This window comes from Eubalaena glacialis, chromosome 10 (genome assembly GCF_028564815.1).
Source record: "Eubalaena glacialis isolate mEubGla1 chromosome 10, mEubGla1.1.hap2.+ XY, whole genome shotgun sequence".
In the NCBI taxonomy this organism is placed as follows: domain Eukaryota; kingdom Metazoa; phylum Chordata; class Mammalia; order Artiodactyla; family Balaenidae; genus Eubalaena; species Eubalaena glacialis.
This window is the reverse complement of record NC_083725.1, coordinates 51,188,319-51,206,265: the sequence shown is the minus strand read 5'-3', so window position 1 is coordinate 51,206,265 and position 17,947 is coordinate 51,188,319. Positions and strand designations below refer to the sequence as shown.

General features: G+C 35.3%; 1 protein-coding gene across 3 annotated transcripts in view; it reads right to left on the bottom strand.

Moving 5' to 3' along the window:
- The window catches only part of SLC36A4 (solute carrier family 36 member 4), a 50,536-nt gene that overhangs the window by 5,499 nt on the left and 27,090 nt on the right, over positions 1–17,947 (bottom strand). For all 3 annotated transcript variants that reach the window (XM_061202716.1, XM_061202717.1, XM_061202718.1), the window contains 4 exons: positions 14,577–14,804; positions 12,526–12,624; positions 9,337–9,506; positions 628–797 (listed from right to left, as the gene is read on the bottom strand). In XM_061202716.1, coding sequence (XP_061058699.1) covers positions 628–797; positions 9,337–9,506; positions 12,526–12,624; positions 14,577–14,804 — 667 coding nt within the window. The remainder of the gene's footprint in view (positions 1–627; positions 798–9,336; positions 9,507–12,525; positions 12,625–14,576; positions 14,805–17,947) is intronic.

Here is a 17,947-nt window from a genome sequence, read left to right as displayed (position 1 = left end):
AGACACCAGCAAGTAAGTGGGAGGCCTGAGTTTGAACCGTCAGTTCAGTGTGACTGTAAAACTCATACTCTTTCCACTATCCCAAACTCAAGCTCCCTCTCCATGAGTCTCCATCCTTAATTCTACCTTGTGGAGGCATTCTACAATGTGAAACTTTAATAAGAGATTATATACACTCCTTCAAATAGTAAGTAAAATAAGCCACTGAAATTATTAAAGACCAAAACAGAAAAAAACCCATTCGTATAGGTAGACATGGAGAGTTAAAATGTTAAATATACAAAAGTTAACAGATACAAAAAAGCTGAGGAAAACTAGAAAACCAAAGTAAAATGTGTATCAACAATATAAGGGGTCGTTTATGCGTCTGATTTAAATATACTTATATCTCAATCATGAGTGAGGTCATTTCCAAAATAATAATTTGATTAGCTGTTTTAAGTGTGATAGGATCTAGTTTGTGTTTTTCTTCTATAGCCATAGAATAACAGAATTTTAAACCAAAATGTATCCCAGCTAGGTGAACAAAATTGTTTTAAAAATATAAAAAATATACTTTTAAGTAGCTTCACTATAAGAAATTCAACAATAAAAATCATTATGCTATAAATATGCAGTGATACTTACAAGTAATAGTAACCAAGAAGGACCTTATTGCAAATTCACAGATTTGCTTCCATTTAGCATGAAATTTGGATGTGATCACAGGGATAACTATCTCTGCTGGAACATAGAACTGAATTGAATATGTCACAAAGATGCCGAAGGAATAGAGAATTTTCACTGACTGATATAACCTGTTAAAAAATTTCAAAATTTAGTCATTCTTTTATTCCAGCTTTATTGAGGTATGACTGACCAATAAAATTATAATACATTTAAAGTCTACAACGTGATGATTTGACATATGTATACATTGTGAAAGAATTCCCACGACTGAGTTAATTAACAAACATATCCATCACCTGACATATTTGCCTTTTTTTTCCGTTTTGGCAATAACACTTTGATTCTACTCTCTTGGCAATTTCAATTATATAACACATATCAACCACAGTCACCATGTTATACATTAGATCCTCAGATCTTATTCATCTTTTAACCGAAAATTTGTACCCTTTTACCAAACTCTCCTCTTCTTCCCCATCCACCAGCCCCTGGCAACCACCAATCTGTTCTCTGTTTATTTGAGTCATTAAAAGTAAAGTTAGATTCATATTAAGACAACAACATGCATGAACCTGGCAGGCATTATGCTAAGTGAAATAAGCCAGAGAAAGACAAATACTGCATGGTATCACTTAGATGTCAAGATTATAAACAGTTTCCTAAACTGTCGTCAAGCAAGAAGGAATTCGATAAGTCTCCTTCTATAATGTATTCATCATACGAGTGAAGGAGGAAGGAAGAAAGCTGAGTAGAAATAGATTTGAGGGAGGGGATATGGGGATATATGTATACATATAGCTGATTCACTTTGTTATACAGCAGAAACTAACACAACGTTGTAAAGCAATTATACTCCAATAAAGATGTTAAAAAAAATATGAAGTCCCCAAAATACAAAGCGAAAAAAATTGTAAAAAAAAAAAAAAAAAAAGAGAGAAATACATTTGAAAATACTACAAACAGCATAATTAAGGCAAGAAGGAATGCCTTAGGGCCAGCAACAATACTATCTTAATTTTAAAATGATTCAAGATATATTTCTCAGCTTGATGCTTAAAGTTTAAACACAAATGGTCATACTATTGAAATGTACAAAATAACCAAAAGATTGCTTCATATACTCTGATACATAATTGTGGAGAATTAAATGAATATTCTTAGTTTATTATTACAACATTCCTTTTTTTCTAATTATATTTTAACTTACATGTTTTAAAAATATGATTACCAATATATCTAAAAATATATCATTATATATATAAGTATAATTACTTTTCTATTTATATAAAATAAATTGTATGGGTTAAGAATCTGGTTATTATTAATACCATTCAGTAATATTAATTACATGTAATTACTATCACTTGGTGTTACACAGAGTAGAAATGGGAAATAAAATGGTTTGGGTCTTTTAGGAGCTGGTATATTTGCTAATCATCCACCAAAGAGTAATATAGAAATGAGTGTTTAAGAGAAGCGCTACAGTCTTTTAAAATCAACTCTTCCACTTTTACTTCTTTTTTGCGTTAAGAACCCACTAATTTCTATGTCTGATATCTACATTTTCAAGTACTATTTTTCTCTACTCAACTTTTCTATATCTTATCAACCTTTGTTCTCATTTTGGTTTTAAGCATTATCTGTGGTAATTGTCCATAGGTACTAAGTTTTAGAAATGAAGAGTTGAAAGAAGAATCTACCCAGTAAACTGTCTCTCAAAAGGATAAAAAAACTTGCTTAAAGTGATAGGAATTTGTTTTGATGATATATAAGAACGTAAAACAACTTTTAAATAACATATGGTACACGTTAAAAGGTATTTTAAAACTCAGTGCCACGGACTTCCCTGGCGGTCCAGTGGTTAACACTGCCTTCCAATGCAGCAGGTGTAGGTTTGATCCCTGGTGGGGGAACTAGGATCCCACATGCTGCGGAGTGCAGCTAAAAATTAAAAAAAAAAAAAAAAAAAAAGAAAGAAAGAAAACAAGTCTTAACAACAAAACAAAACAACACTCAGTGCCAAAGTTCTTGAAAGTTAGAGGCTATGTTTTATTCTTCTCTGTATAACTCCCCATGCACTTGGCAGGGGATAGATACTTATTAAATGTTAATTAAATTAATATTAATGATCAAAAATGGGTATGGATAGGTGATTCTTAGAAACTACGTCTAATCAATATCACAAATAAAAATATTTCAAAAATAAAATGACTCTTGCTTGAAAACAAAGTCTGTTATACTGGTAGCAAAGAAATGTAGTATCTTAGTAAAGAGCAGAAATATATTTTTTAAATAATTATTTTGCAGTCAATATATAGAATCAGATTATGGGGGAGAAAACAACTAAGTAGTCCAGTGAAAACATAAGTTTTGAAAACAGAGGATTTCAAAAATTGCAATGTTTCTATTCTTTTCCCCACATTGGCTAAGAAATCAATACCTAAACAAAATTTATAGATAAGAATATCTTAATTTTTTTAAAATAGGTGGCTGACTGATTCTCTTTCTCTCAAGGTTGAATACAGAAGTTACTCTTGGAAAGAATCTAATAACTCACTTTCCCTCTTGGACCTTCCATGACTGTCAAGAATCTCGAGGGTTAAGATCTGTCAAGAAATCTTTGTGAGAACTAGCTACAATCCTGTAGCATGTCCACTAGAATGTAAGCACTCTGAGGGAGAGATTTTTTATCTGTTCACTGTTGTATCACTAGTGCCTGGGAACACTTCCTAGTACAAAAAACACATACAATAAATATCTGTTAGATGAACAATGAATATGATAGATGCCCTACATTTCAAATTTAATAATATTCACCGTGAGGAAGAAAATGACAGACAGAGGAAAGGAAAGGCAGAAGCCGTTTGGGCCAGGATTCCTAGATATAGGCAACTTTAATATTGGAAGATCATTAAGAATTTCTGAGGGAGAGGACACAGGGAATAGTCCAGAATATACAAACCTTCTTTTCCCAGTTTCCTTAAATTTACTGCTCTACTTCTTTATTTACTGTGCCTCTCGGTGAGTCCATTCTTGCCTAAATATTTTCATCTTAGGTAACAAACTCCTCAGAGTTCAGCTCCCTGATTGTGTGGTAGGATCAATTAAGATGTAGCTTGATTATCTGCCACTATTTGTCAGCTTTATTTCCCAGAATACTCAGCCTCCTAGTTCCTATATGCTACAAACATGAACGCAGACTTAAGGTTTGTTGTGTTTTGGGGGGAAAATGAAGTCCCAGTTCAATATTCTTTTTTTTTTTTTTTTAAAGCCAATCCTTCCCATATTATTTATTTATTTATTTATTTATTTATGGCTGTGTTGGGTCTTCGTTTCTGTGCGAGGGCCCTCCCTAGTTGCGGCAAGCGGGGGCCACTCTTCATCGCGGTGCGCGGGCCTCTCACTGTCGCGGCCTCTCTTGTTGCGGAGCACAGGCTCCAGACGCGCAGGCTCAGTAGTTGTGGCTCACGGGCCTAGTTGCCCCGCGGCATGTGGGATCTTCCCAGACCAGGGGTTGAACCCGTGTCCCCTGCATTGGCAGGCAGACTCTCAACCACTGTGCCACCAGGGAAGCCCCCAGTTCAATATTCTAAATAAATTAAAATACCTACCCCATACCTTCCCTGTTCTTATATGCTTCTTTCCTATTTTTGGTTGAATCTTCCCTATCCATCACTGTGTGCTTCACAAAGAATGCCACGTGTGAGGCAGCAGAAGTCACCTAGCTGCTTCTCAGTGTTTGTCTATATGAAAACCTAATATCCTTGATATCTGTTAGTGGAAGTGTGTCTGCTATTTGGGTTACTTTAGTGGAAATCTTGGAAAACCACTGCTAAAACATCATTCAACTAAGACTAGTAGTAACAAGAGAAATGCTTTTATGCCTAGAATACTATTTAACAAACGTTTACTAAGTGCCTCTTAAATGCTGAGTAATGCGCTAGATTGTGGAGATGCGTCACAAACCCAGAAGATGCAGGGTTCCTGCCCTCAAGGTGCTAATGTTCTAGCTCAGAATTGTGAATTTACTTCATTATCATCTTTAAAATACACCCTTTACTTCAAAAGCTAAATGCAATATGTTGAACAATATTATTCGTAACTAGTTTTAAAAAATGATGCCTCACTAAGATTGAGGGTAATAAATAATAATAACTTGGAGCCTCTCTAATCCATACTTGCTTTATCCTGGGGCTGCTTTCTAATTCAATCTTTTCTTGTAGAAATACCCCGTATGAACTCTGAGACTTTAAGTCAATGTGGCATCAAAAGCCCTTTACAGCTTCCCATAGCTAATAGCTATGAGTTCCCTAGGCTCTTGTGACAGTCATTGGATTTCATGCCCAGCCAATAAAGAGTACGTACACTGTACATTCTCTAAATTGCTAGGCCTATGGCCTGAAGCACGGGTGGGTTGGGGGGAGAAGAGACTCATACATAGCATTTCAAGAAAGGAACATTAGGTATAACCCCATGACTATTCTAGTCCAAACTTCTCATTTTGGAAGACTATCACTATAACAGACAAGCATCTCCTCTCCAGTATCCCTCAGCCATGGCTAGTATTTTAACTGTCCCAGCTGCAGACCATAAAGAAATAAGACTATAGGCCACAAAAGGCATATATACACAATGAGAAGGTGTTACAAGTTCTCTAAAGGAGAGTATCTTGACTTGCTTTCCTGTTTTTTCCAGATTTTTGTTTCTTAGGATACAAGGCTCTCCTAAATAAAAAAGCAGGTGTCTAGCTAGGCTTTCTTGAATAGAAACTATGATCTGATAGTCCCTTTTTAATCAAGGTTTGCGACTAGTTCCGTTCTAACTGGGGAGCCACAGCAATTAGGGATAAGGCAAGAGGTGGGAAGGGGATGCAGAAAAAGGGAAGGATTAATTAAAGCTACTGCAGGGGCAGTATCACCCGCTCAGGATTTAGTTGTGAATACCAAAAGCATTCCCTCCACATCCTTGCCCACTGCTCCTTCACCATGTTCTTAACTCCCTGCGGACAGGAACATCCCAACTTGACATGCATGCACTCTCACCTTCGCCCTTAAGACTTTCTTTAAATACTTTCGTGAGTAAGAGTAGGGAAGAATTCTGAGATTGTTTCCCCACCTACATCTTATAGTTGACATTAAAAGTACTTGTCAAATTTATTTATAAATTTGTTTTCAGGATTTAGTCTAAATATTATTCCAAGTGGAGAAAAATACCATTCTATTTTCTAGACATTATACTGTCTTTGAAAGAGGAACTAAGCTACCATAATTTTTAGCCTTGATTCTCTTATATTAAGCTGTTTAAGATTCTACTCCACATTAAACTATTATAAAAAAAGAAAAAAGCAGCACATTTGAAGGAAACAAAATTACATAATCAACTATAAAATAGGTTAATGAAATAAATGCTGAACAACCGTATATCTTGTTGGTAGTCATGTCTCCAGCTTGAAACAAATGTATGACATTAAAACATGTTCCATCTTGAAATACCTTTGTAAATATGTCATAGCTAAAGTAAAACTATAATTTAAAAATAAAAAGATAAACACACTGCATGTATGCCTCTGTGCAACCTGGAAACTATTCTAGGTACTTTCTCTCTGTCATAAATAGTTCCCTGCATACCTTTGTTCTAACAACATTCTGGACTCCAGTGAAGACCCAGGATGCAAATGATTACTGAATAGCAGTCAAACTCTCATTAGGAAGCCAGCCAAAATATATACTATTTATTTATTTATTTTTTTTATCAGAAACAATGCTTTATTTTTTTTTAACATCTTTATTGGAGTATAATTGCTTTACAATGGTGTGTTAGTTTCTGCTTTATAACAAAGTGAATCAGCTATACATATACATATATCCCCATGTACGTATACCCCCTTGCGTCTCCCTCCCACCCTCCCTATCCCACCCCTCTAGGTGGTCACAAAGCACCGAGCTGATCTCCCTGTGCTATGCGGCTGCTTCCCACTAGCTATCTATTTTACAAAATATATACTATTTAAACTTAAGGTTTCACAGACTTCTATCCAAGCAGCTAAAGGAGCAGTGTGATATTGATTAAATCAGCATTTATTCTTTGCATTTATCAAAACTAAGGAGTTACCTTCCATTTCATAAATAAAGTAGCAAGTCTGCATCGTAATGACTGCCAATATCTTTTTTAAACCTCCAAAGACCAATCTCTGGAAGAAGAAAAAATCCTATATATTGCTTCATTTAGCAGAATATGGTTCTAATATTAAAGAGAATATTAAGATGTATATAATATTAATATGAATATTAGTACTATTTACCTACAGTTGACCCTGGACCAACACAGGGGTTAGGGGTGCCAACCCACAGTTGAAAATTCGCATATGACTTTTGATTCCCCCGAAACTTAACTACTAATAGCCTACTGTTGACTGGAAGCCTTACTGATAACATAAACAGTCAATTAACGCATATTTTGGATGTTACATGTATAGCTACATATATTTTATAGATTTATGACATACCTAACTTTTTAATTTTTTTGATATTTCTCGGCTATGTAGTTTCTGAGTTTTTTCAAATTGTCACAAATCTCAACAATTTTTTCTAGGAGGTGGGTCAAAAAAGATCTTTCTGCAATTTATGTCAAAGAGTGTTCTACCTGTGTTTTCCTCTAAGAGTTTTATAGTGTCTGGCCTTACATTAAGGTCTTTAATCCATTTTGAGTTTATTTTTGTGTATGGTGTTAGGGAGTGTTCTAATTTCGTTCTTTTACATGTAGCTGTCCTGTTTTCCCACCTCCTAGAGTAATGAAAATAAAAACAAAAGAAAACAAATGGGACCTAATGAAACTTAAAAGCTTTTTCACAGCAAAGGAAACTATAAAGAAGATGAAAAGACAACCCTCATAATGGGAGAAAATATTTGCAGATGAAGCAACTGACAAAGGATTAATCTCCAAAATATACAAGCAGCTCATGTAGCTCAATACCAAAAAAGAGACAAACAAATCAAAAAATAGGCAGAAGACCTAAATAGACATTTCTCCAAAGAAGATATACAGAGTGCCAACAAACACATGAAAAGGTGCTCCACATCACTAATTATCAGAGAAATGCAAATCAAAACTACAATGAGGTATCACCTCACACTGGTCAGAATGGCCATCATCAAAAAATCTACAAACAATAAATGCTGGAGAGGGTGTGGAGAAAAGGGAACCCTCTTGCACTGTGGGTAGGAATGTCAATTGATACAGCCACTATGGAGAACAGTATGGAGGTTCCTTAAAAAACTAAAAATAGAACTACCATATGATCCAGCAATCTCACTACTGGGCATATACCCAGAGAAAATCATAATTCAAAAAGACACATGCACCCCAATGTTCATTGCAGCACTATTTACAATAGCCAGGACATGGCAGCAACCTAAATGTCCATCAACAGAGGAATGGATAAAGAAGATGTGATACATATATACAATGGAATATTACTCAGCCATAAAAAGGAATGAAATTGGGTCATTTGTAGAGACATGGATGGACCTAGAAAGTGTCATACAGAGTGAAGTAAGTCAGAAAGAGAAAAACAAATATCGTATATTAACGCATATATTTGGAATCTAGAAAAATGGTATAGATGATCTTATTTGCAAAGCAGAAATAGAGACACAGACATAGAGGACAAATGTATGGATACCAAGGGGGAAGGAGGGTTGGGAGGAATTGGGAGATTGGGATTGACATATATACACTATTGATACTATGTATAAAATAGACAACTAATGAGAACATATTGTATAGCACAGGGAACTCTACTTAGTGCACTGTGGTGACCTAAATGGGAAGGAAATCCAAAACAGAGGGGATATATGTATATGTACAGCTGATTCATTTTGCTGTACAGTAGAAACTAACATAACATTGTAAAGCAACTATACTCCAATAAAAATTAATTAAAAAAAATTTTTTTCTAATATGTTAACTGAAAAAAATCCACGTATAAGTGGACCCATGCAGTTCAAACCCATGTTGTTTGAGGGTCAACTGTACAATGTGACCTAACTGTGTTCAGAAAGGACTTGGGGCACATACAGTATTAGAGGTGACCAGTAAAACAGTGAGGGCCATGAGTGATGGGTTGTATTGTTTTATCAGGAACCCAGAGTGTTGGATTTTTGACAGCAAGGATAAGTATTAAATTTTTTAAATAAAGTGAGTCCATATTAAAACATTCATGTTTTGTATGGACACCAAGGGGGGCAAGTGCGGAGTGGTGGTGGTGTGATGAATTGGGAGATTGCAATTGACATGTATACACTGATATGTATAAAATGGATAACTAATAAGAACCTGCTGTATAAAAAAATAAATAAAATTCGAAAAATCCAAAAAATAAAAATAAATAAATAAATAACAGAGTCATGTTTTACTCTTATATGTTACTCAAATTTGGAACACCCTATAATTTTGAATCTTTTAAAAAAATCCCACAAGAATATGTAAAATCACAGATGATCTCTTCTGAAGATTATGAAAAAAATTTAGATTACACAAACAAAGAAATCACAGTAAAGATTTTAAATGTTTAAATCATAAAACCAAGAATACACCTTTATCATGAAACATTGGTAAATTATACCTACAAAATACACAAACTAGGTTAACAAACTCTTGTCTACCTACCACACATCTTGGGGAAGATTTAAAGTTATGCTGCCTTTGATTTCATCATGGAAACACATATATCCTAAGGTAGCTAATGTTACATACAGAGTTGTAACAATTCCCATGCCAATATTCAATGCTTGGGTGAAGCGTTTTGATTCTTTCATTTGGTTTTCCAGTGGAAGGACCTAAGAAGAGAATGCAAGTAATTTAAAACAATCTAATATCCCGTCTTATACGTACACAAATTAATCTTTCTATAGTTTATATGCAACACATAATTGTTGATGTATTTTTCTACGTGTTATATATTTTTTCACACTACAGATTTTTTTATTCTTAAAATAAAAAGATTTGAAATCAGCTCTTAGTAGGCAAAACTGTCTGTCAGGTTTTTTAAAATAAACTTCTTACTCTGGAATAATTTTAGATTTACAGAAGAGATGCAGAGATAAACAGAAGACTCCCATATACTCCTGACCAGTTTCCGCTATTGTTAACATTTCACACAACCTAAGTACCTGTGTTACAACTAAGAACCAATATTAGTACATTACTATTAAACTCCAAACTTTATTTGGATTTCACTAGTTTTCCCACTAATGTCCTTTTTCTGCTCCAGGGTCCCATCCAGGACAGCACATTGCATTTTGCTGTCCTGTCTCCTCAATCTCCTCTGGTCTGTGGCAGTTTCTCAATCCTTCCTTATTATATATTACCTTGACAGTTTTGAGGAGCATTGGTTAGGTATTTGGTACACTGTTGCTCTATTTGGGTTTGCCTGATGTTTTCTTCATGACTAGACTGGGAAAATAGGTTTCAGAAAAGGATACCACAGAGGTGCAGTGCCCTTCTCATCACACATGCTATCAACATGATTTATCACTGGTGAAGTTAATTTTGATCACTTGGGCAAGGCAGTGTTTGCCAGGTTTCTCTGCCTGTAAAGATTTTTCCTCCTCCCTCATCATACTCTATTCATTGGAAGTAAGTCACTACAGATAGACGGGATTAAATTAGAGCTCCTGGGGGGGGGTATTTACATAAGTTATTTGAAAATCTGCCCTATGTACTTATTTATTTAATCATTTATTTGTATTAGTATGGATTCATGTATATTTGTTTTATACTTTGAGCATGAATCCCAAACACTATTATTTATTTTGTTGCTCATATCATTCCATCTTTGGTCATCGTGAGTTCTATCAGGTTGGGTCCTGTGTCCCTTTGACATGCATCCATTCTTCTGTTTTTTGAGCACTTCCATACTTTCTGGCACTACAAGATGCTCCAGACCCACAATGAATTTCCTTGCTTCAGCCCTACAATCAGCTATTTCTCCAAAGAACTTTGGTTCCTTTGCTGGAGAATTGTATTTAGAACTCAGGATCTGGGTGCTGAGTGCGCTCATTGCTACTGGGTGCCACTGCTTCCAGTTCTCTCAGCAGACAGAGTTAGGAAATATATGTATGTATACTAACCCATGTATATACATGTCTATAACTGTTTCTATATCTATCCATCTGTATCTAATGTCCGTCAATTTAATAAGATGAATATTTTCATTATGGGAAAAAAAAAAAAAACCTTTAAAGGAAAAAAGGCTAACTGCAAAGTTAATTTTTTAGGCAAATCTTTGGAGATTTTGGCCATACAATTTGACCATGCAGTAAAAGACACTAAGTAATAATAATAACAAGTATTTACTGAGTGCTTACAATGTGCTAGGTATTTTTCAAAAGCTTTGCATGTAATACATCCCATAGTATCTACAATAACCTCATGAGATAATAACTAATTTCATCTCCACTTTTCAGGTGCGTTAGTCAGGTCGACATGGAAATTTTAAGTGATTAACGGAAAAGAGAACAGTGAACAATTTGTATGTTCCGGAGATAATCCAGACCTGAAATAAGAAGCTAAAGTCAAGAACGGCGTCAATGCAGCTAGAAAAGGAGGAAGAGAAGGAAATGAACATTTACAGAGGCTCCCTCAAGCAGCATTAAGTGTTTTACACATAATCTCATTTATGGAATAGATTTGGAGAAATATGAAAAGAAGACTCAACATGTCTTAATTACTGACTGGAATGGGGAAACCAGGGACACAGTGAAAAGAAGTACTCCAACATTTCAAGCTTGAGTGACTGGAAGTAAAACTAAAATAAATAGAGAAATGAGAAAGTGAAACTGGTTTTAGATTAAAAAAAAAAAGGTTATCTGTCAGACTTCAGAGTTGTTGAATTTGAGATGTCAGAGGAACAACACTTAACTGGAAATGTCCAACAGTTAACTAGAGATTACTAGTTAAAGCAGAAATAAAAATCTACACTTATGTCTGTAACACGGATAAGTGGAGCTGTAAGAATTAGTGAGAATTCTATAAAGGAGAATTCAGAGAGAGCAGAAACCCAAGTAAAATGGCATAAAATTGTCTTTTAGTTCTGTTTTGTCTGTGGTTCATATAAACAGATGTTTATGAGTGGTTTTGCTCCCATACCAAACCATCAGGCTATGAAACATAAGCTATGGAGTAAACAGCAATATTCTACTTTCCCCAAATCTACATATTCTAGGCTTGAAATGAACTGGAAGCATCTTGAATGGAAATATTTAGGATCTCAGAATTCTCAGGATGTTTGTACCTCTTGGTATTAGCTTTATGATAACATCATTTCTCAAAACAAGTATGATATGTATAAATCTAAGAAGAGAATTTATATTTGACTCTTCTTATTCAATAGTAACTTTGTAACAATTTCAATTCATTTAAAATCATCTAGTCTATAAAATATGATGTTTGGGATTTGTCTGAATATAACCCAGACTTGCTAGAGTAGACAGAATATAGATCAAACAAAATTAGCCATAAGTTAATGGTTTTTGAAGCTGGGTGATGCTTACATAGGCGTTCATCACATTATTCTCTAAGTTTTGTATAGGTTTGAAAATTTCCACAATAAAATGTTAAAAAATCATCTATTCAAATGTTCTCATTTTACAGATTAAGAAAAAGTGATACATCTAAGATAAAAGTCTTGGTAAGTAGAAGAAGTAAACTATAATTCAAGTCTATCATACCAAAATGCAAATCGTTTTCTAGGAATAAAAAAATAGAAACAAAAGAAAAACAGGCATTTTTAAATGTAAATAAGTATTTGAGTTAACTTAAGATTTTAAAAAATAGTAATAAAGACTAAATCCTTACCACTCCTATGCCTTCAAAAGCAAATACAGCAGTACCAAAAAACAGAGGGTATTTTTTCCAGCCAGCCACTATTGGAAGGTTGTGGGGATCTGGCATATTCTGGAGAAAGAAAAAATAAAATGTCAATAAGTTACATCTTTACTTACTTGAAAGAATTTAAAATGGAAGAGCGAAATCATATACTTCTGAGCTTCACAGCAGCAAATGTGTATTATAAATGTGAATAATTCTTTCAATAAACACTTTAAGCATCCTATGTTAAATGTAGCCAAGCTGTTAGGATTTCACTGCCAAAAGCAATTGTTTCCCTCAAGCCCACACATTCCATCTGAGCTAAATGCTCCTGATTACCTGTTTCCACCTGTAAGTCCCAGGCTGTTCTCACTGGGTATGGCTCCTGACACAACAGGAAATACATAAGCATATTCAACGTCTGAGCTGAGAGCCATATAGTCAGTTATCAACCACTGCTGACGGTGTCCAATGAAATTCATTCCCCACTCTACTTTCATTGCTCTTTTGGTCTCTAAGAGTTCCCGACTTTGGCTTTCTATCTCAATAACGCTGTGCTGTTCTCTAGAACAGGTCTCCTCGTGGTTTCAGCATCTTACTCTTTGACCTGACAGTTGCCATTACCCTTATTACTTGTGCCTGTGCCCTGACTCTGGCTTTGATTTCTTGGTCCTGACTCACATAGCCTTCTTCTAACTATCATTATCTGGAAACTCATAGACTGCGCATCTTGTTCAAGATCCCTGGGCCCACACTGGCCACTTCCTCCAGCTAGCCCAAGTCTCCTCACCAGCCTGTGTTCTCTGCCTTTACCTGACTAGAAGTGGAATTCAAGGCCAATGAAAGAGGATGAACAAAGAAACTGAAGTGTGACAGCACAGGGAAAATTTGGGGAATAGATTTAGAACATCTGAAGCATAGGTAGAACTGTGTGATATAATGGTGAAACATAAGCTAGGGTCAAAATGAAAAACTTATTAAAACGTTTGGATTATTGGATAACGCTAAACTGTACTTCAAGGCTCACATGGTTCCCTCTACCTAAGGAGCCTCCTTTTCTGCTCCACTAACTCCTACCAGCTAAGGGGTTGGTCCAGCCAAGGGGTCACGAACTCCAGAAAGCCTTATGAGATCTTCCTGCCTGTCGCCTTTCACTCTCACATGCTATAACAAAGAGTCTACAGGCTTTGGAATTAAGATGGGGCAAAAAGGAAACATAGATCCATCATAAGAGAATTTGTAATGAATTGCTAATGGAGATTTTAGGACAACTGCTTTGGCAGCAATGTATAAAATGGACCGTATCAGGAAAAAATAGGATTCTCTACCTTTTTTGAGTCATTGGCTCCTGTGAGAGATGAAAGCTATACAGCTGCTCAGTAGAAAAATGCATATATACATACAGAAATACTATATCTTACAAATAATTTTAAGGGATTTGCAGATCCCCTGAATCCCATCAATAGAATATTTTAAGGAAACTGGGTTAAGAATCTCCAGACTGCCGACAATGAAATGAGTTGAGGTTATTGCATACGTCAGATAAAGAGGTTACAGCCTAGTGTAGTGGCAGTGAGCTGAAGTGGTGGCAGCAAATAAAGGTTCAGAAGTGAAAGAAAATTATAAAATCACATCTATACTCCCGTCTCTTGTGATTGGTTTAAATCTTAAAGGAATACACAAAACACTAATGAGTTCTTTGTTTCATGTTAGGCAGTGCACTAAGGCATGATCCTAAATCTCACAACTCTAATAAGTCAGGTATTACTATCTTCTGAAGTAATATCATACAGCCCAGAAACATACTGACCAAGATTCAAAACCAGATCTGACTACAAAGCCTATGCTTTCAACCTCTATGTCATATATTGCTTTTTCAACTAAGCAGTATCCCCCAAAAGGAAACCAGAGTTCCCTGATTATCTCCTGTGTGACACATATGAAGTAGAGTCTTTACTTATCATTACTTTTACTTCCAAAGTGAAAAATATTGACTTGTTAAGAAACATATGACACAGTTAAAAACATGTTATACTTACCCTAACAATGTATTGATAAATTATCACAAGACTCACAGCCATGGAAACGTTGGCAAGGAATGAAAGCACACATAGATTCTTGAGCTCACGAATGAAGACCAAAAGAATTAGAAATGGAAGGAAGCAAAGCATATATATCCTTAGGTCAATAGTTCTTCTCTCACATGGATCTGATGAATTGGTACTATTCAAAACAAACACTTTACTCTCCAGGAACCCTTCATGAACCTATACAGGATTACCAGGAGAATAAGGAAGGGCGGGGGGAAAAAACTTCCATCAACTTATAATCATAAAGGAGAAATATGAAGAAAATTATGATCTATATACACTCTATGATAAATTCATTTACAATAAATAAAATACTTACATAGTTTTAAGATACTCTAGTGTCTTAGAAATATATATATCAAATTTAAGGATAATTAAAATAGGATAATCTTCTTTGCAAAATAACTTTATCATACTGTGAAAAGAAAGTTCACTAGAAAATTATGAGGATGGATTTACTAACTTATTTTGCAGCTTTGTGACTGTGATGCTCATGATGCCTAGAAAGGCTCAACCTGCTTCTGAGATCATCAAAAGTGGAAGCATGCTTGTGCAGAATGGCCATTGGGTATTCTACGAACATATTTTTTTCAAAGTAAGAAACAATCTCTAAGTACCTCTTAGAAATGTACAGTACTCAAAATTAAATTTAGAAATCAGAGCCTAACTTTAAAGGTATTTTATAAAGCAACTGCTGATGAATTATCATCACTGTCAATAAATATTTGTTAAAAATCAACTACCTTCATGCACGCTAGACACTAAATACATTTTTATTAGAGCAAAAAACTTCTACAAGATAAATCAACTTTGCCTCAAAATTTATTCAGCCACTTCTATAAACCTATATTCAACTTTCAAAAGAGATGCAATGATTTACAGGCTCCATTTATTAAAAATTGTGCTTGATTCAATTAATCACATAATCCAACTTACAAAAATAGAAATGAAATTATAGAGAACTTTAAAAATAATCTTAAAAACTCACAGCACAGGCAGATCAAACTATAATATAAATTCCAGTGAAAATCTATTTGCCCCAAATACTGTACCCTCCTTTGAACACAATGGAACACAAAGACTTATCAAGTCTCTGGATACATAAATTCTTAAGAACCAGACCCTATAGTAATAACAGCAAGTATCTTCTGAGTACTTACTATGTGTCAGGTACTGAACTAAATCTTATACAACATCTCAATTAATCCTCAAAACAACATTCTGAGGTGGGTGGTAGTACTAATATCAATTTATAGCTGAGGAAACTGAGGTTTAGGGAGGGTAAAAAAAAAAAAACCCTATATAATATCAAGCCAGTAAGTCGTGGTTCTAGGATTCAAACCCAGGCCTGAGACCCCAGAATCTAGCTTGTGACAGGTACATGTTTACCTGACCAAAATGCTGCAATCCTTAAAGAGGGGCCCTGCCCAAGTAGCCACCTGGCCTCCACCTTGACATCTCTCTCTCTCTCCTTAAATACAGTAACAAAAGGCCAAAAAGTCAGAAGTACAGAACAAAATCCTGATATGAATAATAATTTAGGTGTTTACTTTTACACTTATCCACAATAAGCAATGTTTAGTGTCACTACAAATGTACATATCATCTTAAACTGCAGGGAATATATCTACTAGTTTTAAGTTATATTGGCAATTTATAACTCACACAGGACTAACAAACTCTCAGGTTACACCATGTACCATTTAAGAAATGCATAGCTCTCATTTATCTTGTAATTGTCCATTAAAACTTTTAATCTTATTTTCTATAACATGAAATAGAAGCAAATTTGATAATTCACATTACTTGGCTTTTAAGAATGTATTTTATTTGTTGACCCAATTTCCTCTGTAACCAAATTATTTACAGCCAAATACTTCTGTATCAAAGAAGTACGTCCAATAATCAGATTAGATAATGATCAAAGTTAAGCTCTAACAAGGATACCTGGTAAGAGAAAAGCAGTTATATGACCAATTTTAGAAAGGACTGTTTGAGTCATTAGATGCTTGGGAATTTGAAATCAATTCTACCACAAATCTCTCATAATAATTAGTATTCTTTGGCAGAAAGATAGTTATAAAAATTCTCAAGATTAAAAAATAAAGTAAAATAAAAATGTAGATACATACCCAGAGCAAGATTCAGGTAAACATTTGAATCCTTTGGTGCCCTCTAGAGACAGAGATTGGCTATCTAATAGGACTTCCTATGATCTCACATGTTTACCAAAATGCAAAACACTGAAATAAATATTATAAAATAAAATTACTAAATTCACTTGTTTCCATTTAGATCTCAAATTTACTAAATTCTACTATTTATTAACTTTTCAATTCAGTAATTTAATGGTTAAAATTCCAAAGGCAGATTATGTTCTTCAGCAAAGCTAAAATGCAGAATTAAAAGACACAATACGCTACATTTGCATACTGCATATAAAATGCATAATGCATTTTATAAAGGCTTTCGCAAACCTTTTGTCAGCTGAACCTCACAATAAATTTATGAGGAACGTGGGGAGATTTTGCTACCGTTCCAATTTTACAAATAAGGAAACCGAGGCTTGACGAGGGACAAGAGGGTCTTACCCAATGTGTGAGTTAAAACTGAGAGCACGGATTTGAATTCAGATCTTCTGACTCTAAAGTCCATGGTCTTTGGTATCACAACATTTTTCTTCCTCTGAATGTACAATCCCTTCCCAACTCTTCACGCCCATATACACTACTTTGTCTACCTGACAGTTTCTTGAGTATCTCAGAGTAAGAACAGAGAGGAGCTACTACAACCACCACGGACTAGAATCACTCGAAGCACCACAGTTCTTCTCCCCCTGTCGATTGTCCACAGTGGCTTAACGGGATCAAGAACAGCCATGTGGGGCTTCCCTGGTGGCGCAGTGGTTAGGCATCCCCCTGCCAATGCAGGGGACACGGGTTCGTGCCCCGGTGCGGGAAGATCCCACATGCCGCGGAGCGGCTAGGCCCGTGAGCCACAACTACTGAGCCTGCGCGTCTGGAGCCTGTGCTCCGCAACAAGAGAGGCCGCGATAGTGAGAGGCCCGCGCACCGTGATGAAGAGTGGTCCCCGCTCGCCGCAACTGGAGAAAGCCCTCGCACAGAAACGAAGACCCAACACAGCCAAAAATAAATAAATAAAGAAAGAAAGAACAGCCATGTGACAGTTACAAAGCAGGAGATGTACACGTTTGTATGGGAACTAAACTCTTAATTCTTTGATTCAATGAAATACTGAAACTTCAATTTTATGTAGATTAAGGAGGTAAAAATCTTACAAATTTTAACTGTAAAAGTGGT